Genomic DNA, 22,427 nt, shown 5'->3' on the forward strand with positions numbered 1-22,427 from the left:
CACTTGATATGTGCGCCCCGGTCTCGCTGAGCTGCACGGCGTGACACTTCGGGGGGAGAGGGAAGTGGTGGGATGTCACCGGCCCACACTGTCACAGGTCCTCAGTGTGGATGATGCTCTGTATTTATACAAGACATATACTACAAACATGGAAAAAATGTATCATGGACGACAACAGGTAAACTAACTGAATGTTGGATAAATATTGGAACAGAAGTCAAAAACTAACAATAAATATATTTCCAACCAAATTAACATTCTTGCAATAAAAACCTTGGCGACACACACACCCACTTAAAATACCAATAAATTATCACAATATATCAAAATGGCAAATGTTCAATACATATTGTTAATGTGATATATAATAAAAGCGTATTTGATCTACCTCCGATTTGAAAAATATTTTTCATCTTCTGCCCATGAAGGAGAGTTTAAAACCAAAACTTCCCTCAGCTAAAATGAGTCTTTAAACATTAAGAAATAAAAATACGAACTTGATTGTGATAATTATTAGTATAGACCAATATGAACATTTTCATTTTAATATAATTGTTGGCCATATTGCACACCCCAAAACTTTGCAGATGCAAATTGACTATCTGATTTATGTGTATAAAGCAATTTCATACTGTGCTAACATCCAATGTCCAGCAATAAGATTGTGTTTCACGGTGCGGTGAGAATGTATCTCATCACCAATGTGGCTCTGAGAAGGAGCAAAAAGATTCTACTGTGTATAAGAGGGAGACAGTGGAAGTCTATACCATTGACTTTATTCACACATGTATAATGAGACGTATCAGAAGTTTCTTTACAGACAAATGAATGAGCAGCAATAAACTTTGACGAATTGAGTTTAAACATCTTCATACTGGTGAAGAACTACAACTACAGGCCCCCACAAATGCAAGCACATATTGTAAGACTGAAGAGAATCTTATACCTCATCGAATTAGTTTTACAATTGATCGAATCAATTAAAGTGACACATTAAAATTAGATAACAAAAAAAGTTTAAACAGTGTGAATAAAATGCTCATGTGTACATATTCTGCACAAAAGCTTCAACATATAAAATCGTGTCACACCCACCTGTAGGCTAACCACCACCAAACAACAGTTCTTCACTTTGTTGTTTTCCTAACAAATACACAGAAAAATAAGGCTTAACAGTCTGATTTGCATAGGGAGGAGCTGTGGTTTGAAGTGGTACTGTGAGGTGGTGCCATCATGTGGTGAAATTTGAATTACACCAACTAGAAAAACTATTGAGTGGGCAGTACACGTTCCATGTCATATATTTGTATTAATCAATAAAAGTACTGTACATGTACATGATTATATTCAAAAGTATAGAGACTTAATGTCAAATTAAACTTCCAATGACACAACGTCCAAAGATGTTGAAACAATAATTCACTAGCAACCAAATGTACATGGATAACTTCATGATAGTGTCACGGGTAAAGATATTCAGAAATAAGAACTTCTAAATATTGTAAAGTAAACCAATACACATGAGTTAGGCTTATCACATGGCCTACTTGATCTAAATAAATATTTAATAATGTGAGAGATAGAGCAGTTTGACGTCCCATGTGGCTGATGGCTATTTTTAACTTGTACCGAAAGTAAAAGCTCTCAAGCTTCTGATTAGGAACATTTTTCCAACATTTCGAACTTGCAGTTAATGTGCCATAGATTTATAATGGTGTATCCTGATTTGAAATTAATTTAATATTGTTATTTTCAATACATTACATAATAAACCCCTTGATAAAATAGGCACAGATATCTGAAAAAAAGATGATTGAAAAGTGAACAAGAAAACCATAAAATATATTTTTTAAAGCCAAGTTATAAGTGCTGTATAACAAGTTCTTCTGTCATGTCAGCTAGTACATATTTAAAACAGTCGGCTACTTGCTTATAGTTTTGGTATAGTTCTGAATAAGAGCTTGGAAGTACTGCTGTGTGTTTTTCTTAGGTTGGAAAATGATAATGTAACATTTTGGCAGGAAGTACCACAACAGAAAGGAGTAGAGACTGGAGAGCACTGCCACAGCGTTAATAGTTTGGATGTATTTTCCCCGGTAAAGCAGGTATCCAGTGACAAAGATGATCCAGGTGAAGATCAGCAGCAGCAGACAGAACGTTATCGCTTTGGCCTCGTTGTAATTTTTGGGGAGGTCTTTCCCCATGTAGGAGAAAATAAAGCATAGTGAGCACAGACATAGAAGTAAAGATACAGGAGCAAGGAAGGATTCATTCATGAAGTCACAACTAAGTATGATTTTATCTGGGTACCATATGGTTTCATTGTAGGGCCTGGGGGGAGCGGTAGAATAGCCAATGGTTATTAAGAGTGCCTGAGCAACAAATGCCACAGTGATGACCAGCCACTGTCCATGATACTTCATCCACCAGCTGTGCAGCTTGGGAAACTTGGCAGCCATTTTGAAAACGCAAACAATTTGAAATGAGCGCACAACAAAGCATGCCATACAAACAGTGTAGAACAAGAAGAACGGTAAGAACCTCAAGATACAATAAGAAACAGTTGGCTTGCCAAAGTAAAAGAAAATACTGAGACTACACAAACTGAGGCAGCCTAAGATAAGGAAGCACATGGGTCCCCCAGCAGATTTGACAACAGGGGTGTTGTAGTTCACAGCAAAGAGACCAGACATGACGAGTGAGATGCCCACCAAGGCAGAGGCCCCGAACATGATCAGTATAGCCCCACTGTCTGTGAATGGGATGTACTCCACCAGCCGCAGGGTGCATGAGGTGCTTCCTTCTGCAGACCACTCTGTCTCCTTACAGTCTATGCAATTGTAGGGATCCTCTGTTAAACAAGAGAGAGGGACGATTTGTTGATATTTGTTTTCTTTCATTACATTACATTTCATTTTCTTACATTTTTTACATTTCATAATGTGTGTTCTGCTAAGACAAGGATTTTGTTTAATTCAAAGTTGCTTAACATATTCACCATAAGGAATATCTAAGAGTTGAACAGGAAGCTTATACATTTGTCCATTTAAATGTTATAAAGCTTTATTTACCTGTCCTGTTGACATAAGTTCCATTCGAACAGATTTGACAAGTGAAGCAGCATTTGTGGATTCCATCTGACTTTTTTACATATCCCACAGGGCACTCTGGGGAACACAGGGAAGTTGGCACCTGTACAGGATGCATATTTGACTTATGAAAATATAATATAAGTGAATAAAATGTGAAGTGAAGCAAAACGAATGCAGTGACGGTTCCACACAAACATACACAGGAAAGTATAAATAAAATGTAACCATCCTAATAGGCAATTTCTAGACGTGCCTGTAGATTACACAGACACATAAACAGCTATTGTGAAATAAAGTTTGTACACATGTGCACTCAATAATAAATACTGCACATACTAAACTAAGGATGTTTGCACATGTAAATGTGGAAAGAGCGAGAAACAAAACAGATATTTTGTGAAACAACCTAGAACTTATCATCTTATTCTATCACACATGAGCAGTTATTAAATCTACTTACATCTCCATCCTTGCACCACTCTATTTCAGAGCTGTTTATGAAAAACTTGACCGATGGGTGGACATGATAAAAGCCGATCTCCTGTGCGCTACCACTCTTGTTCCAGAAAACTATAGAATAGGATCCGAACTTGGGGTCACCATTCTCATCAAACTGAACACTTCGATTTAAAAGCGTAAAGTTTGACTTCTTCAGCTCAGCGAGAACCTGATGTGCACACACAAATATCAGATGAGCATCACTTGCACTGAGTCCTGCAGAGCAGCTCCCAGTCTGACACTGTGGGCCTCCCATCAGACAGCTGCCCATCTAACTCTATTTTACTTTATTTGACTTCTGCATGTATAATGTGATCATGATGAAAGAAGAGAACTGTGGGTGGAAATCACACAAAACAAATGGACAATGAGTTTTGATGGATATAAACAGATTAAAATGTACAGGTGACGATAGATATAAGAGACAAACCCCAACAAATATCTGCTTAAAGATTGAGTAAAATGTTTCATAAAATTAGAGTTTTTGCCGTCATATGTAGAGTGTGTGGATCTATTACTTGTGTAAAAAAGGCCCTATAGGGTCGGCTTGTGGTCTAAACGTTCCGTCTCATTGTCTGGCCTGATCAGACTGACTTCGTCCGTCTTTCACCAGAGCAGGAGGATCCTATACCTTGAGGACTGACAGAATCAGGTCAATCATCTGGTGGATATAACAAAACCACTGCTTCACCAGAAAACTGTACAGTGGAATTTTAATGTTGGTGGCAAATAAACAAGCTGGACTAAATATGAATCTGTTTGATTTTGACTGACCTGTTGTCAACTATTTACATTGGTCCAGCCCATGGCGAAGAGGGAAACTTCATTCAAAACTTAATTTTGCAGTTTTTTACTATTACCATTTACTAAATTATATTACTTTCAAAACAAAGATATTTCTTATCAATGACCCAAAACATATTTTATGAGATTATTTGTATACTTACCATGTGAGGGTACACTGCAGTGCTGTCATTACATGTGCCGGCTCCACAATGTAAAACATTGTGTAAAGCATGTGCAATGGCGTACACAGCAGAATAAACAGGAAAAGAGAAAGATGGGTCTGCTGTGATGACATCTTCGGCACTCAGGCTACTGCAGTTGCAAGCCTGATTACAAAAGGTCTGCTGCCCATCATTTCCACATTGAGTGTGGCTTTTAAAAGAAGAGATGAAATCATTGAAACCAGGCATCCCGACGATTGTCTGAGACACTCCGAGCACGGTTCCAATATTTCTGATTCCTTTCTTCTTGGGGAGCTGCTCGTTTAAGGCCCATCCATCATCTGCTATCCACACCTTGTTTGAGATATGCAGTTGTATCGCTGATTCGATGAGAGCTTCAACATGCAGTTTTTGAGCAAAAACAACAATAACGTTTATATTCTGTTCTTCTATCTGTTTGAACATTTGGGAGTAATTCATTCCTTCAAGGAGAACGTTGGTGTACGCCAGGCAGATCTCAGAGTCCTCAATCACATTTAAGAACGTTTCAAGTCCATCTATGCCAAAATTAGTGTCACTGTTAAGGAAGGCCACCCAGCGCCAGCTGAAGTGTTGCAGAATGCTAACAATAACTGTTATGGTGTCTTTATTAGGATAGACTGTGCGTAGGAAGGAGGGGAATATAGCTTTCTTTGAAAGGACAGAACTAGAAGATCCATAACTGACCTGCCAAAAGAGTAACAATTAAATAAATCAATTTCAGCTACACTAAATCCTCAAATGTAATGTTCAATCCTACTTTAGATTTAAACTTACCACAGGAACGAGATCCACCATGAACATTGGGGCCACAACCAGGGCCTGAGATGTAGTGAAAGGACCGACCACTGCGATCACGTCGGACACGTTGGACTTGTGTGTTTCACCCCAAGATTCAATCGAGCCATCGACTGACATGAGTTGAAAAATGGCTGGGAAATTATGTGTATCTGAGCAGTGGTCAAACATCTCATAGCCAAGAGACACATTCGGCAGCAGCTCGGTTGAGTTATTGATTTCCTCCACGGCGAATCTCATCAACTGAAACCTTCGATAATTTGGCAGAAGGAAGGGTTGACTGCGGACAGAGAACAGACAGCAGCGGAGTTCAGCGCTCTTAGTTTGGTTTCAGAGATCCCTATTGGCAACAATTTTGCTTCAGTGCCTGACAGAGAGGGGGCGCTACAGACTAGCTAGAGTTATTGATCTCATGTTACAAAGCTCTTGAAAATATAATAAACTGGAATAAATAAATAAATCTCAATGTAAAACTTACATCATTGAATACATGTTTGTAAAGAAAAACTACATTCCCATGGTGTGAGATGTTATTTACAGAATATGTATCCTAGATTAAACACCACGCTAAAACCAAAATAAATCTGATAAAAGGATTATGGTTTATTTCTATCAAATTATCCAATCACAGATATCACATCAGTCAGGTTAAAATCAGTAATAATCCAAATAATATGGGTACAAGTGGGCACATAACAATTGCTGCTCTGCTGGATGCATATTGATTCAAGGGGTTTATTACAAAGTGTGGATGATACAGTGATGTTGTATGTGATGATTAACTAATACAGATAAAGCTATTTCCGTATCTCAAATAACACATTTCTGACAGTTTTACAAGAAGAAATCATAAAGAAAAAAAGGAAGAAAACAATTACATATACCAATAGAATCATGGAGCCTGAAGAATTTTTAAGATGGGGTAAGTGAAAAAGTAAAGACGAGCTGTGGAACAACAGGCATTAGAGTGACATCAGTCATTTTATCTGACTCTGACAGAGAAAAGTAACATTTCCCACAATGCCAACTTATTTCTTTATTGAGATGTGTACAGTGGAGTGTTATCACAAAAACAAACATATCTTTACTATTAAAGGAAGTTAACATTTGCCATTACTTATAATAAAATATATGACAATATAATAAACTGGAATGGCACTCTACAGAGCGCATACCTCGGCCCCTCAAATTAAATCCAGTCACACCAAATCTCACACATGCATAGAAAGCAGCTCCCTAAAGGGGCCTGGTCGTACAAGATCGATGATTTACTCCCGGGTGATTTTGGTGTAAATGTCGAAATACAATCAAGCTTGCAATGTAAAAGAAAATTTAGGATCCGCCTAAAAGCTTGGATCCGCCCCCAAAATTTAGTAAGTTGTTTCTTGACCTGTGTTGCATCCTTCCACTAAATTTGGTGTAAATCCATTTAAGAGTTTTTGTGTTATTCTGCTGACAAACGAACAAGCCAACCAGCAAACAAACCAGCAAACAGGGCTGAACATATAATGTCCTTGGCGAAGGTAAATGTCTTTTACCCTGAACGTTCTCCATTAGTGTCAATGTCGTAACATATTCATTCAAATTCATTGTGAAACTCACCTGGAGCAGTCGATGGCCTCTGGTCGGACATGATTATCAATGGTGCTGAGGTAATGAATATCAAAAAGTCCACCTATCAGATAGTCTCCTTCCAGCTGGAACTCCGAGGCTGGGACCGAGCAATGAGTCGAGGCGGCGTGTAGAAGAGAGCCCAGTAGACACAGAGAAACAAGAACATCTGTCATGATTGCATGCATCATTTATCAATCTGAGTTATGAGACACTGGAGCCGTTTAAGTGCCACTGATAATTTCCATGTGGCAAGGAATTGCATGCCTATAGGAGGAAAACTCACAAATCAGTATGCAAAGGCTTTTATAGTGCTGCTGCCCAGACTTCCTGTAATACTCGCAGGGTCTCACAACCAAGTGAGGGAAATGCTTCTACCAGGAATAGATAAATGGTAGATGGTAGTTATTTAAACCAAGCTCCTTCCCATATCAATATGATATTATTGTTAGATATTAGTATGACAAAAGTAATCTGTCTGTTTCCCATAAAATTTGTCTATATCAACCCCAAGGTTTAAGGATTGATGCAAAAAGAGCACAACATAGGTCATCAAGGAGTAGAAGTAAGTTGATTTAATTTTGACCTGCAGATGTCATGGTGGAAATATCAAGACTAACACTGTCTGTACACAGAAGAGTAAGCATGAGGAGCACATTAGCAGTGCAGCAGCAACTATTTCAGTCGAAAGCACATCGCACATTAGTGTCTAGATTTTATTTTTCTTTATTCGTAGAAGAAATAAAAGAGAGAAATGTGTTGTGTTGTGTGTAATGTTGTTCTCCATTACATGTGGCATCTGTTGCACTTCTGTCCGTCCTGGGAGTGTTACCCCTACATGCGGCACTCTCTGAGGTTTCTACGTGATTTTACCCTATTAAAAGTTTTTTTTTTTTTGTTGTTGTTTTTCCTTACTGTTGTTGAGGGTTAAGAACAGAGGATATCACACTTTTTTGATATCGCCCGCATTCACAAATCACAATTTGACCTATGAGACAAATTGTGATTTGTGAATACAGGCTATATTAATACAATTTCCATGTCCAGAGTAACATCAGAATTATTTAATATTATCCCTAAAACAGAATATTGTCATAAGCTAATTTACACAAAGTAATTGAAATTAACCTAGTATCTTTTGTTTATTCCCAGAGGCCACCTCCTCTTATAATTTGTCTCTACACCACATATTTGAAAGAGGAACATTTGCAACCACGCGACAGATCACCAGAATTTGAATTCCTCCTAGACGAGGGTGATGTCCTGGAAGTTGAGGTTAATGGCTCATATCTAAAGATGAGTCAGCAATATGGCTGAACCATTGTTCAGCTCTAAGGCTACATTTATAAATAAATAAATCTCAATGTAAAATTTACATCATTGAATACATGTATGTAAATAAAATCTACATTCCCATGGTGTGAGATGTTATTTACAGAATATGTATCCTAGATTAAACACCACGCTAAGACCAAATAAATCTGATATAAGGATTGTGGTTTATTTCGATCAAATTATCCAATCACAGATTTCACATCAGTCAGGTTAAAATCTGTAATAATACAAGTAATATGGGTACAGGTGGGCACATAACAATTGCTGCTCTGCTGGTTGCACATTGATTCAAGGGGTTTATTAAAATGTGTGGATGATACAATGATGTTGTATGTGATGATTAACTAATACAGATAAAGCTATTTCTGATTGCAAATTACACATTTCTGACAGTTTTACAAGAAGAAATCATAAAGAAAAAAAGGAAGAAAAAAATTAAATATACCAATAGAATCATGGAGCCTGAAGAATTATTAAGATGGAGAAAGTGAAAAAGTAAAGACGAGCTGTAGAACAACCGGCATGAGTGTGACATCAATCATTTTATCTGACTCTGACAGAGAAAAGTAACATTTCCCACAATGCCGTCTTATTTCTTTATTGACATGTGTACAATGGAGTGTTATCACAAAAACAGATATATATTACAAATATCTTTACTATTAAAGGAAGTTAGCAATTGCCATTACTTATTAAAGGTATCAGCCATTTATGATACATAAAGATAATCTTTCTCTGAATCCTGTTCAGGACAAAGTCAGTATTCATCTCTGTAGAGTACTTACCTCCTGTAACAATGTTTATTTTGGATGCACCTTACTGCACGCTAAATTAGAAATGTATTAGAAAAATATTACTTTCCTGTAACTAAATAATATCATTTTATGAGGCCAAAACAAATCTGTCTGCTGTGATATAATTACTACAGTCAGCTACTGGCTTATAGTTTTGGTATAGTTCTGAATGAGACCTGCGAAGTACTGCTGTGTGTTTTTCTTGGGTTGGAAAATGATGATGTAACATTTTGGTAGAAAGTACCACAACAGAAAGGAGTAGAGACTGGAGAGCACTGCCACAGCGTTAATAGTTTGGATGTATCTTCCCCGGTAAAGCAGGTATCCAGTGACAAAGATGATCCAGGTGAAGATCAGCAGCAGCAGACAGAACTGCTTTGGCCTCGTTGTAATTTTTTGGGAGGTCTTTCCCCATGTAGGAGAAAATAAAGCAAAGAGAGCACAGAGATAAAAGTAAAGATACAGGAGCAGAGAAGGATTCCAGACTGAAGTCACAACTAAGTATGATTTTATCTGGGTACCATACGGTTTCATTATAGGGCCTGGGGGGTGTATAAGAATAGCCAATGATTATAAAGAGTGCCTGAGTGACAAATGCCACAGTGATGACCAGCCACTGTCCATGATACTTCATCCACCAGCTGTGCAGCTTGGGAAACTTGGCAGCCATTTTGAAAACGCAAACAATTTGAAATGAGCGCACAACAAAGCATGCCATACAAACAGTGTAGAACAAGCAGAACAGTAAGAACCTCAAGATACAATAAGAAACAGTTGGTTTGCCAAAGTGAAAGTAAATACTGAGACTACACAGACTGAGGCAGCCTAAGATAAGGAAGCACATGGGTCCCCCAGCAGATCTGACAACAGGGGTGTTGTAGTTCACAGCAAAGAGACCAGACATGGCGAGTGAGATGCCCACCGAGGCCGAGGCCCCGAACATGATCAGTATAGCCCCACTGTCTGTGAATGGGATGTACTCCACCAGCCGCAGGGTGCATGAGGTGCTTCCTTCTGCAGACCACTCTGTCTCCTTACAGTCTATGCACTTGTAGGGATCCTCTGTTAAACAAGAGAGAGGGACAATTTGTTAATACAGTTTTGGAAAGATAATCAGACAATAGAAGAAGCAGTTTTACTCTCTTCAGCTTTCATAATACACCACTCCAGTGCCTGTTCTAAACCCGTCTGTTTGGAATGCTAATGAAAATAATATACATTCACTTTATTGGTTGTGTGTTGGAAGTTGTGTTCAGAGCTTTTTATAAACTGACTATAATTCAGAGTGACGTTAGAAAATGTTCTGATCATCCTACCTGGGTTATCTCTAATGAAGAGTTTTAATCCATGTTTTTGATCAAATGAAACAGAATTAGCTTTAAAACTGTTCAGTAATGTGCTTTATATATATAACATTTGCAGATTTACTTAACTGGTGTTTTTTTTTCATGCATGTCGTATATTTCAAAGGTCAACTCAATCTTTAGAGCCAAGCTGTAATCCTTGATCAGTACCAAGCAATACATCAACAAAACATGTGATTTACTTTAACAACTTGCCAAAGAGGAAGTGGTTGTATGATTGTTATTGACATATAGGAGATCAGCACCTGTGAATATTTGTCAGTCCGAAATGGTGAAATAAAAAAATATTTTTTCAAATTGAACTGGCAGCGATATTGTCACTGATTGCTAACGAGCGCTGGTCGCCTGTTTATTAAAATTTTATTAATATTGAACATATAATATGTATTAATCCCACCAAAATGGTCACTGCACTTTCCTGGGCCACAAACAATACACATGCTAAGTATGAAGCTGCTGAGAGAAACAGCTCAGGAGATATGCATTCCTCATACATACAGACGTTTATGGAATTAACAGGTAGATGTTCTGTCGTGACGATATTTTGTTAATTTAAATTTGCTTTAATATTTAATATATGAATGTGTTTGAAAAGTTTAAGAAGAGTACATTGAATTGAATGGAATGCGTTCAAAGTGTAGCTGAAGACATCAGTATATTCTTAAAACCAAAACCAATTATTTAAGCCAAAAAGCTCTTGATCAATCGGCCATGTTCAGAGGTCAGAGTGAAAATGGAAGCTTGTAAGTGTCTGAATGTTAAACAGCCTTCCAAATGAAATCAAAACAAAAGGGCAGTAGTGTTTTTTTTTTTAAATGTTCCTTATTTTCCTCTATAATAATTTACCTGTGTTGTTGACATAAGTTCCATTCTGACAGAGGTGACATGTGAAGCAGCATTTGTGGATTCCATCTTGCTGTTTTGCATATCCCACTTCACATGGTGGGCTACACTGTGAAGTTGGCACCTGAATTGTTCAGCAGAAAGTAATTTAAGATAAGAAAATACGGATGAAATTTGCACTCACAACAGTCCCCGTGTTGTACCACCATCTATTTGTGATAACAGTTTGTCTGCTATTTCCAGTTCCCTTTAATGTGTGCACAATTAACTCAAACACCATACTGTACTGTGGAAAAAAATTACTTACTTCTCCACCTGAGTACCACTTTACTTTGGTACTGTTAATAAAATGATGGACTGATGGGTAAAAATCATAAAACCCGATCATCTGGGCGTCACCACTCTGATTCCAGAAAACTATAGAATACGATCCAAACGTGGGGTTTCCATTTTGATCAAACCCAATAGTTTGATTCATAAGCAAAAAGTTTGTCTTCTTCAGCTCTGCTAGAACCTGATGTGGACACACAAAGTTCAGAGGAGCGTTACTACTTCTGGTGGTTGTAAAGTGGATTGTATATGATGTGTATCTATTAAAACACACGTGAGACAAGTATTTTGGATCTTGGTCAACTTATCTACAGGTGCTATCATCAAAGAAATCAAATATAAACCCTCTAATAATTGTTATACTCACCATGTAAGGGTACAGTGTAATATTGTCATTACATTGACCAGCTTCACATTGTAAGGCATTGTGTAAGGCTTTGGCAAGAGCATGCACAGCAGAATACACAGCAAAAGAGAAGGATGGGTCCATAGAAATGAGTTCCTCTGCAGTCAGGCTTTCACAGTTGCAAACCTGATTACACAACGCCGGTTGTTTTGCATGACCACATTGAATCCTGCTTTTGGAAGAAAGGATAAAATCACTGAAACCAGGTATCGCCACTACTGACTGAGACACGCCGAGCACAGTTCCTATATTCTGGATTCCTCTCTCCTTGGGAAGCATCTTGTTTAAGGACCAGGTGTCCCCTGCTATCCACACCTTGTTGGTGACATTCACTCGTATTGCTGACCTAATGAGATCTTCAGCGGTCAACTTAGGAGCAAAGACAACAATGATATCTATCCTCTGTACGTCTATCTGTCTGAACATTTGGGAGTGAATAGTGTCGTCAGTGAGCGTTTTGGTGAACGGCAAGCAGATCTCAGTGTCTTTAATCCTCTTTATGAACGACGTCAGGCCGTCAACGCCAAAGTCGTCACCACTGTTGAGGAAAGCAACCCACTTCCATTTGAAGTGCAGTAGGATGCTGACAATCACTTCTATGATTTCTTCATTGGAATACACTGTTCGCAGGAAAGAGGGATATATAGCTTTCTTTGAAAACGCAGAGCTGGCAGCTCCATAGCTCACCTGTAAGAAGAGTAATAGAGAAATTCTGAATATTTTCATTAGCAATAAAGAACAAATAAATTCACAATGTCATGACTAAGTCGAATTTATATTAATTGACATTGTACGATGGAAAAATATTTAAAAAGAGGACAGATTTACCATAGGGATGAGATCCGTCATGAACAGTTGGGCGGCAGTCAATGTCTCAGTGCTTGAGAAGGGGCCCACCACTCCTATCATCTTAGTCATTTTGAACATAGTCTTATGTTTTTCATCCAAGACTTTAATTGAGCCATTGAATGAGATGAGTTGGAAAATTCCTGGGAAATTCTGAAATTCCGAGCAGTGGTCAAAAATCTCATAACCAAGAGACACATTAGGCAGCAGGTTGGTGGAGTTATTGATTTGCTCCACAGCAAATCTCATCATCTGAAACCTCCGATAACTGGGCACAATGAAGGGTTGACTGTGGACAGAGGAAGGACAACAAGAGAGCAGGACCGACTTTAAATCAACATTAAGTCTTCAGACGTCAACACTGATACATTTACATGAAGAGAAATTAGATATTTCATGGTACAAGGATTGAGATCAGATGTTACATCGTCAACTTGATCATGTACAAATAACTGGATAGAGTGTGAAGGAAAATGTCTTATGGAGCTTAGTAACTGGCTTTACATTCGATTATAATCCGTTACACTAAGACTTGATCTTATACTTTCAACTTCATTAAATATCAATGTAAATGTATAATAAAACTCACCTGGAGCAGTCGATGGCCTCTGGTCTGATTTGATGTACAGAGTCGCTGACATGATGAATATCAAAAAGCCCACCTATCATATAGTCTCCTTCCAGCTGAAACTCTGAGGCTTGGTCAATGCACTGAGTCGAGGAGAAGCGTAGACGAGAGCCCAGCAGACACAGACAAAAGAGAAAATGTTTCATGGTTGTAGGGATCCTTCATCAATCTGCTGTGATCTCTTAAGGGATTCAGCCTCTGCTTTCAATAAGCAATGTGTGGCTTGTAATGGCAAACCCCTAGTCTTGATTTCCATGCACCTCAAAGAGTAGTATGCAAACCGTATCTGAGCTGTTAGCTGCTAGCTGCCTCTCTGCTGAGTATATGACAAATGGTATATTCATATGTTTACACACACAGACAAACGAGTACCCCCCCCCCCCCCCACACACACACACACACACGTTGTCGTTGGAATAAAACACACAGGTTTAGGCACAAAATTATTTTGTTAGGTTTAGGAAAAGTTAATGCCTTGATACTTTCAATTGGGGGGGGGGGGGGGGGGGGGGCTTAGGGTCTTGTCTCACATCTGTTTCACCAACTGTGTATTTGCTAGTTTCACACTGATGCAGTTGTCAGCTTCTCATCCAGTGGCCCCTTAATTTAAATAGCAAATGCTCTCGCAACTATCTGAACACCCATGTTGGTTTAAAAGATGTTTGGTCAGTGTATTGTTGACACATTGCAATTTTGAAGGATGCGTCTCTTTTTACTTTGTACACAAGTGAACTTATTAATTCAGCAAAGAAGCCTTGTCTCTTACCATCTGACACATTCCCCATTTTAAAATTTGAATCACAATCCACCAAGGTACAAGGTGGGTTTTAAAGGGAATGGGACTTTCGCTAAATGCTTATTCTGCTAAAAACCCACATCACATGGACACAACCTACATACACTTGCACCATATGCTTCAAATCATAACTTAAAATTATTAATGGCTTAAACTACTCACAACTATTAAATCAGTCATTAAAATGTATTATGCTTTTCTAAGTTTAGATTTATATTGAATTCAAGTATTGCCATAGGGATGGTGTATGGAAGACAGGGATGAAGTAAGACGAGGCAGTGAGGTTGTGTGTGGTCTCAAGCAAATACAAACAAATTAATCTGACATATCTGATAGTCTCATAATGTTATTGTTACAGCTGTATAACTGTTCAATGATGACATTGTTCATTACCACACTGATACTGTCGGAATGAAATGAGGATATCTCAAAATGACAGTATGGGCGTGTACGTAAACATTTTAAAAATGAGGGGGACCAATAGAGTTAGAGATTGGACTTTATTTTCTTTATTGGAGATGAAAGAAATTATATTACAAGCAATAGACACAAAAGCAAAATCATTTGAATGCATTAAAAATGGTATCAAGTAAATTCAAGATATGTCTAAAGTCTCGTCTGTGAACAGCATAACAATGAGCTGGTGTTTTCATGTTGTGAGAATAATGTAATAACCACAAAAACGTTAAGCTGAAAAGAAAAAAACATGTTCCATAATTCATTTTTTTGCTTACATTTTTCTATTACTTTTGACAATGTAGACCTGTATAATAAATCTCAATTGAGTCAGCTACATGTCATAGAACATAATGATATTTTAAAGTTAGTGTTTTGTAGAATTCCTTGTAGGTGTGAACACAGAGGAAAGAACAGGTGTGAAGCTGCAGAAAACGCACAGATGGTTGAATATGTCACAGTCTGATACTGCACTGGAAGATTGAATGATTATTGCAAGAATCAATTGTATGAGTTATATGTAATATTGTAGTACATCACATTTTTAAGGACTTCAGATGCTACAATATTTAGAAGAGCTGAAACATATCTGATCCATCAGATATTACAGTAGGCTCCTACTGGCTCATAGTTTTGGTATAGTTCTGAATGAGACCTTGGAAGTACTGCTGTGTGTTTTTCTTGGGTTGGAAAATTATGATATAACATTTTGGCAGGAAGTACCACAACAGAAAGGAGTAGAGACTGGAGAGCACTGCCGCAGCATTGAGAGTTTGGATGTATTTTCCCCGGTAAAGCAGGTATACAGTGGCAAAGATGATCCAGGTGAGGATCAACAACAGCAGACAGAACGTTATCGCTTTGGCCTCGTTGTAATTTTTGGGGAGGTCTTTCCCCATGTAGGAGAAAATAAAGCAAAGAGAGCACAGACATAGAAGTAAAGATACAGGAGCAGAGAAGGATTCCAGACTGAAGTCACAACTAAGTATGATTTTATCTGGGTACCATACGGTTTCATTATAGGGCCTGGGGGGTGTATAAGAATAGCCAATGATTATAAAGAGTGCCTGAGTGACAAATGCCACAGTGATGACCAGCCACTGTCCATGATACTTCATCCACCAGCTGTGCAGCTTGGGAAATTTGGCAGCCATTTTGAAAATGCAAACAATTTGAAACGAGCGCACAACAAAGCATGCCATACAAACAGTGTAGAACAAGAAGAACGGTAAGAACCTCAAGATACAATAAGAAACAGTTGGTTTGCCAAAATAAAAGAAAATACTGAGACTACACAGACTGAGGCAGCCTAAGATAAGGAAGCACATGGGTCCCCCAGCAGATCTGACAACAGGAGTGTTGTAGTTCACAGCAAAGAGACCAGACATGGTGAGTGAGATGCCCACCAAGGCAGAGGCCCCGAACATGATCAGTATAGCCCCACTGTCTGTGAATGGGATGTACTCCACCTGCCGCAGGGTGCATGAGGTGCTTCCTTCTGCAGACCACTCTGTCTCTTTACAGTCTATGCACTTGTAGGGATCCTCTGTTAAACAAGAGAGAGGGACGATTTGTTAATACAGTTTTGGAAAGATTATCAGACAATAGAGGAAGCAGTTTTACTCTCTTCAGCTTTCATAATCCACCACTCCAGTGCGTGTTGTAAACCCGTCTGTTTGGAATGTTAATGAAATAATATACATTCATTTTTATTGTTTGTGTGTTGGATGTTGTGTTCAGAGCTTTTTATAAACAGACTATAATTCAGAGTGACGTTAGAAAACCCTGTGATTATGTTTTTTTTTTCATGCATATCGGCTATTTCAAAGGTCAACTTATTCTTCACACCCAATGTCACAGCTTTGTTATTCTGCTCAGTACCAAGCAATACCACAAAAAACTTGTGATTTTACTTTGAAGACTTGCCAAGGAGAAAGTGGTTCTATGATTGTTATTGCCATATAGAAGATCAGAACCTAGGAATGTCTGTCAGTACGAAAAGAGGAATTTTGTTTATTATCAAATTGATCTGGCGACGATATTGTCCGCCCCCACTGATTGCTAACGAGCGCTGGTCGTCTGTTTATTTAAATTTGATTAATATTGAACATATAATATGTATTAATCCCACCAAAATGGTCACTGCACTTTCCTGGGCCACAAACAATACACATGCTAAGTATGAAGCTGCTGAGAGAAACAGCTCAGGAGATATGCATTCCTCATACATACAGACGTTTATGGAATTAACAGGTAGATGTTCTGTCATGACGGTATTTTGTTAAATTAAATTTGCTTTAATATTTAATATATGAATAGGTTTGAAAAGTTTAAGAAGAGTACATTGCATTGAATGGAATGCGTTCGAATTGTAGCTGAAGACATCAGTATATTCTTAAAACCAAAACCAATTATTTAAGCCAAAAAGCTCTGGATTCATCGGCCATGTTCAGGGGTCAGAGTGAAAATGGAAGCTTGTAGGTGTCTGAATGTTAAACAGCTTTCCAAATAATATCAAAACAAAAGGGCAGTAGTGTTTTTTTTAGAAATGTAAATACTTTACCTGTGCTGTTGACATAAGTTCCATTTTGACAGAGGTGACATGTGAAGCAGCATTTGTAGATTCCATCTTGCTGTTTTGCATATCCCACTTCACATGGTGGGCTACACTGTGAAGTTGGCACCTGAATTGTTCAGCACAAAGTAATTTAAGATAAGAAAATACCGTTAAGGATGAAATTTGCACTCACAACAATCTTCATATGAAGCTTTTAAAAATCTTGACATGTTTTGTAAAATTGGAACATCCTTTTAGAAACTGAGTAATTTTCCCTTGTATACCGCGTGTCGTACCACAATCTGTAGTTGATAACAGTTTGTCTTCTCGTTCCAGTGCCGTTTAATTTGTGCACAATTTTCTCAAACAACATACTGTACTGGTGGAAAAAATGACTTACTTCTCCACCTGAGTGCCACTTTACTTTGGTACCGTTAATAAAATGATGGACCGAAGGGTGAACATCATAAAAGCCGATCTCCTGGGCGTCACCACTCTGGTTCCAGAAAACTATAGAATACGATCCAAACCTGGGGTTTCCATTTTGATCAAACCCAATAGTTTGATTCATAAGCATGAAGTTTGACTTCTTCAGCTCTGCTAGAACCTGATGTGGACACACAAAGTTCAGAGGAGCGTTACTACTTCTGGTGGAGTTAAAGTAAAATATAAACCCTCTAATAATTGTTATACTCACCATGTAAGGGGACAGTGTAATAATGTCATTACATTGATCAGCTTCACATCGTAAGGCCTTGTGTAAGGCGTTGGCAAGAGCATGCACAGCAGAATACACAGCAAAAGAGAAGGATGGGTCCATAGAAATGAGTTCCTCTGCAGTCAGGCTGTCACAGTTGCAAACCTGATTACACAACGCCGGTTGTTTTGCATGACCACATTGAATCCTGCTTTTGGAAGAATGGATAAAATCACTGAAACCAGGTATCGTCACTACTGACTGAGACACGCCGAGCACAGTTCCAATATTCTGGATTCCTCTCTCCTTGGGTAGCATCTTGTTTAAGGACCAGGTGTCCCCTGCTATCCACACTTTGTTGGTGACATTCAGTCGTATTGCTGACCTAATGAGATCTTCAGCGGTCAACTTAGAAGCATAGACAACAATGATGTCTATCCTCTGTACGTCTATGTGTTTGAACATTTGGGAGTGATTAGTGTCGTCAGTGAGTGTTTTGGTGAACGGCAAGCAGATCTCAGTGTCTTTAATCCTCTTTATAAACAACGTCAGGCCGTCAACGCCAAAGTCGTCACCACTGTTGAGGAAAGCAACCCACTTCCATTTGAAGTGCAGTAGAATGCTGACAATCACTTCTATGATTTCTTCATTGGAATGCACTGTTCGCAGGAACGATGGATATTTAGCTTTCTCTGAAAACGCAGAGCTCGAAGCTCCATAGCTGACCTGTAAGAATAGTAATAGAGAAATTGACAATATTTTTATTGGCAGTAAAGAACAAATAAATTCACAATGTCATTACTAAGTCAAAATGTAAATTAATTGACATTGTATCAGGGAAAAATATTTAAAAAGAGGACAGATTTACCATCGGGATGAGATCCGTCATGAACAGTTGGGCGACAGTCAATGTCTCAGTGCTTGAGAAGGGGCCGACCACTCCTATCATCTTAGTCATTTTGAACATAGTCTTATTTTTTTCATCCAAGAATTCAGTTGAGCCATTGAATGAGATGAGTTGGAAAATTCCTGGGAAATTCTGAAATTCCGAGCAGTGGTCAAAAATCTCATAACCAAGAGACACATTAGGCAGCACGTTGGTGGAGTTATTGATTTGCTCCACAGCGAATCTCATCATCTGAAACCTCCGATAACTGGACACAATGAAGGGTTGACTGTGGACAGAGGAAGGACAACAGGAGAGCAAGACCGACTTTAAATCAACATTAAGTCTTCAGACGTCAACACTGATACGTTTACATGAAGAGAAATTAGATATTTCATGGTACAAGGATTGAGATCAGATGTTACATCGTCAACTTGATCGAGTGTGAAGGAAAATGTCTTATGGAGCTTTACTAACTGTTTTTTACATTCGATATAATCCATTACACTAAGACCTGATCTTATACTTTCAACTTCATTAAATATCTATGCAAATGTATAATAAAACTCACCTGGAGCAGTCGATGGCCTCTGGTCTGACTTGATGTACAGAGTCGCTGACATGATGAATATCAAAAAGTCCACCTATCAGATAGTCTCCTTCCAGCTGAAACTCCGAGGCTTTGACAGTGCACTGAGTCGAGGAGAAGCGTAGACGAGAGCCAAGCAGACACAGACAAAAGAGAAAATTTTTCATGGTTGTAGAGATCATTCATCCATCTGCTGTGATCTCTTAAGGGATTCAGCCTCTGCTTTTAATAAGCAATGTGTGGCTTGTAATGGCAAACCCCTAGTCTTGATTTCCATGCAGCTCACAGATTAGTATGCAAACAGTATCTGAGCTGCACTTACCCCTGTGGTGGCTACATACTGAGGTGAGCGATAATTATGAGCAAGCAAGTTGCCTCTATGCTGTGATTATGACAAATGGTATATACATATGTATACACATACACACACTTAAACACACGCGCACACACACACACGTTGTCATGGTAATAAAACACACAGGTTTAAGGACAAAATGATTTTGTTAGGTTTAGGAAAAGTGAATGTCTTGATACATTCATGGGGGGGGGGGGGGGCGATCTATGGATGGAACTTGCAGTTTTGTGGAACGATAACTTCTCCTTAGTGCATAGTGGCTAAAAATCTTGACACCTTTAACAGTAACGTTTTCCATTACATAAGAATCGCAGTATATCAGTCAAAGTTGACCTTTTACTTTGGGGACGTCTTACACCTGTTGCACCAATTGTGTATTTGCTAGTTTCAAACTGATGGAGTTTCTCATCCTGCGGCCCCTTCATTTAAATAGGAAATGCTCCCGCAACTATCTGAGCACCCATGGGTGTGTTGGTCTAAAAATCTGTGTCAGTGCATTGTTGACACATTGCAATTTTGAAGCATGCGTGTCTTTTTATTTTGTACACAAGTGAACTTGTTTCTTCAGCAAAGAAGCCTTGTCTCTTACCATCTGACACATTCCCCATTTTAACATTTTAATTGCACTCCACCAAGGTACAAGGTGGGTTTTAAAGGCAATGGGACTTTGGCTCATTGCATGTTCTGCTAAAAACCCACATCACATGGACACAACCTACATACACTTGCACCATATGCTTCAAATCATTAACTTATAATTAATAATGGCTTTAACTACTCACAACTGTTAAATCAGTCATTAAAATGTAATATGATTTTGTAAGATAAGTTTCATATTGAATTCAAGTGTTGCCATAGGGATGGTGTATGGATGACAGGGATGAAGTAAAGATGAGGCTGTGAGGTTGTGTGTGGTCTCAAGCAAATATAAACAAATGAATTAATTCAACCGGATATCTTTGGTTAAGGCTAAAATGCTACATCCTCTTACAAATGAGATCTGCATGAGTTGAACCTTTGACCACACAGGTTATTTGGGAGCAGATCATTTGCAATCTGTCTGAGGATTATTATGAAGGATGACAAAAGATTGTGAGCTGGACTCTCACTGAAATCAGACAAACTCGTAATGACACAGCTGAACCCCTTGTCTGTAGGAGATATTAAAGGGTGATGGAAAAGATATTTAAAGTATAAATGAAATGGTTTGTGGGAGCCACATGAGGTGGGTGAACTACTAAAGAGCAATTATTGCTGTCAAATGTTTGCACTTCCAAAAGATCATCCATACCAACAATGTGCATGGTTGGTGTTTGTAACATTTTGTTTTCTTATATGTTAACGGAAAGAATTTAGTTTCCTGAGGCACTGGTTTTCTCTTTGTTTCCATCTCAGTCTTAAATTACACACTCCCAATGCCACATTTAGTAAAATAATTTCAACTTCATGTTACGGAGTTATCAAAGGCAAATAAATGTGATCTTGAAGCTATCTTGATAAATACACTGTAAAAATTATCAAGGTTAACTCAACTTCAAGATAAGCTTTGTTTCAACTCACATTGTACAAGTTGATTCATAAATGTTGTTTTAGTGTATTTAAAACAAATAACTATGTTACTTTATCCATTCATGAAAACCTACTTTGACGATCCATGGCGAATCAAGGATCGAATGTTATTGTAGTGCCGGCTTATCATGGAATATCATTAATCAATCAATCAATCAAATTTTATTTGTATAGCCCATATTCACAAATTACAATTCATCTCATAGGGCTTTAACAGGGTGTGACATCCTCTGTCCTTAACCCTCAGCAAGAGTAAGGAAAAACTACAAAAATAATTCTATGATATACAAAAAAAAATTGATTGATTGATGATTGAGTTCTTTTGTCAATTCATACCCTTTCAACTCAAATGTTCAAGTTAAAGGGGACATATAATTCCCATTTTACTACAGTTGATATGGTTCCTTGGGGTCTTAATGAAATGTCTGTAACATATTTTGGTCAAACTACCACAAGGATAATTTAAAACAGCACACTTTTTACCCTGTCTAAAACAGCCCTCCTCAGATTAACCTGTTTTTTTTAGATTACCCCCGGTGAGCCTGGCTGCGAGAGCTAGCTGGGCTCCACTGGCCCGGTTAGCTCGCGACCTAACGCTAGCCAGGGAGCCAAGCTCCCCTAGCCGGGGGGAGCCCCTGCGAGCCCAGCTCCCCGGCTCGTCCAAGGCCATGTAGCGAGACTCCCTACATGGGCATTGTTTGACTATGACGTTTATTTCGGTCGTAACCCCATTCGTCGCACTCTAGCATATTGTCTCTGAAATAGAGGAACCAAAACAAATCGCGGGAGTTGTTTTTTTCCAGAGTTTTTGGGACGGTAGACATGCCAGATACCCAAATTAACGTGTAGAAGCACTTCAAAAGTGGAATTTTCAGAATATGTCCCCTTTGAGATAACTAACTATAATCATACAATTTCCCTTTCAAGTATAGCTAACTCCTGTTTTCAAGGCGACGATTGAACTTAACTTTTCAAATTAAGTAGACTAATA

The 22,427-nt window shown here is 38.4% G+C and overlaps 3 protein-coding genes across 3 annotated transcripts; all 3 read right to left on the reverse strand.

Annotated features, from left to right (window-relative positions):
- Nucleotides 1-1,922: 1,922 nt before the first annotated feature.
- On the reverse strand, nucleotides 1,923-7,161 carry LOC133957042 (taste receptor type 1 member 1-like). Its single transcript, XM_062392465.1, has 6 exons — nucleotides 6,977-7,161; nucleotides 5,354-5,654; nucleotides 4,538-5,263; nucleotides 3,553-3,759; nucleotides 3,072-3,192; nucleotides 1,923-2,851 (listed from the first exon to the last, which is right to left on the reverse strand). Exons 1-6 carry the CDS (start codon nucleotides 7,159-7,161, stop codon nucleotides 1,923-1,925), a joined length of 2,469 nt encoding a protein of 822 aa, XP_062248449.1.
- Nucleotides 7,162-9,252: 2,091 nt separating this feature from the next.
- On the reverse strand, nucleotides 9,253-13,677 carry LOC133957044 (taste receptor type 1 member 1-like). Its single transcript, XM_062392467.1, is given in 7 exon segments — nucleotides 9,253-9,487; nucleotides 9,489-10,176; nucleotides 11,325-11,445; nucleotides 11,629-11,835; nucleotides 12,019-12,744; nucleotides 12,886-13,192; nucleotides 13,493-13,677. Coding segments are annotated over 7 exon segments (2,469 nt in total).
- A 1,723-nt stretch (nucleotides 13,678-15,400) lies between these two features.
- LOC133957069 (taste receptor type 1 member 1-like) lies at nucleotides 15,401-19,694 on the reverse strand. Its single transcript, XM_062392497.1, has 6 exons — nucleotides 19,495-19,694; nucleotides 18,906-19,212; nucleotides 18,038-18,763; nucleotides 17,741-17,947; nucleotides 17,347-17,467; nucleotides 15,401-16,329 (listed from the first exon to the last, which is right to left on the reverse strand). The coding sequence occupies exons 1-6, from the start codon at nucleotides 19,692-19,694 to the stop codon at nucleotides 15,401-15,403; spliced, it is 2,490 nt and encodes an 829-aa protein (XP_062248481.1).
- Between the last annotated feature and the right edge of the window lie 2,733 nt (nucleotides 19,695-22,427).

This window comes from Platichthys flesus, chromosome 7 (assembly GCF_949316205.1).
Source record: "Platichthys flesus chromosome 7, fPlaFle2.1, whole genome shotgun sequence".
In the NCBI taxonomy this organism is placed as follows: Eukaryota; Metazoa; Chordata; class Actinopteri; order Pleuronectiformes; family Pleuronectidae; genus Platichthys; species Platichthys flesus.

Bases quoted from the DNA above. Each gene is read 5' to 3' on its own strand.
- LOC133957042 (XM_062392465.1), bottom strand. From the start codon at position 7,161: ATGACAGATGTTCTTGTTTCTCTGTGTCTACTGGGCTCTCTTCTACAC. The intron at 5,655-6,976 runs GTGAGTTTCACA...CTCTGTCCGCAG, and splicing joins GAGGCCATCGACTGCTCCAG to TCAACCCTTCCTTCTGCCAA. The intron at 2,852-3,071 runs GTAAATAAAGCT...CTTGTTTAACAG, and splicing joins AACTTATGTCAACAGGACAG to AGGATCCCTACAATTGCATA.
- LOC133957069 (XM_062392497.1), bottom strand. From the start codon at position 19,694: ATGATCTCTACAACCATGAAAAATTTTCTCTTTTGTCTGTGTCTGCTT. The intron at 17,468-17,740 runs GTAAGTCATTTT...TGAACAATTCAG, and splicing joins AGTGGCACTCAGGTGGAGAA to GTGCCAACTTCACAGTGTAG. The intron at 16,330-17,346 runs GTAAAGTATTTA...CTTGTTTAACAG, and splicing joins AACTTATGTCAACAGCACAG to AGGATCCCTACAAGTGCATA.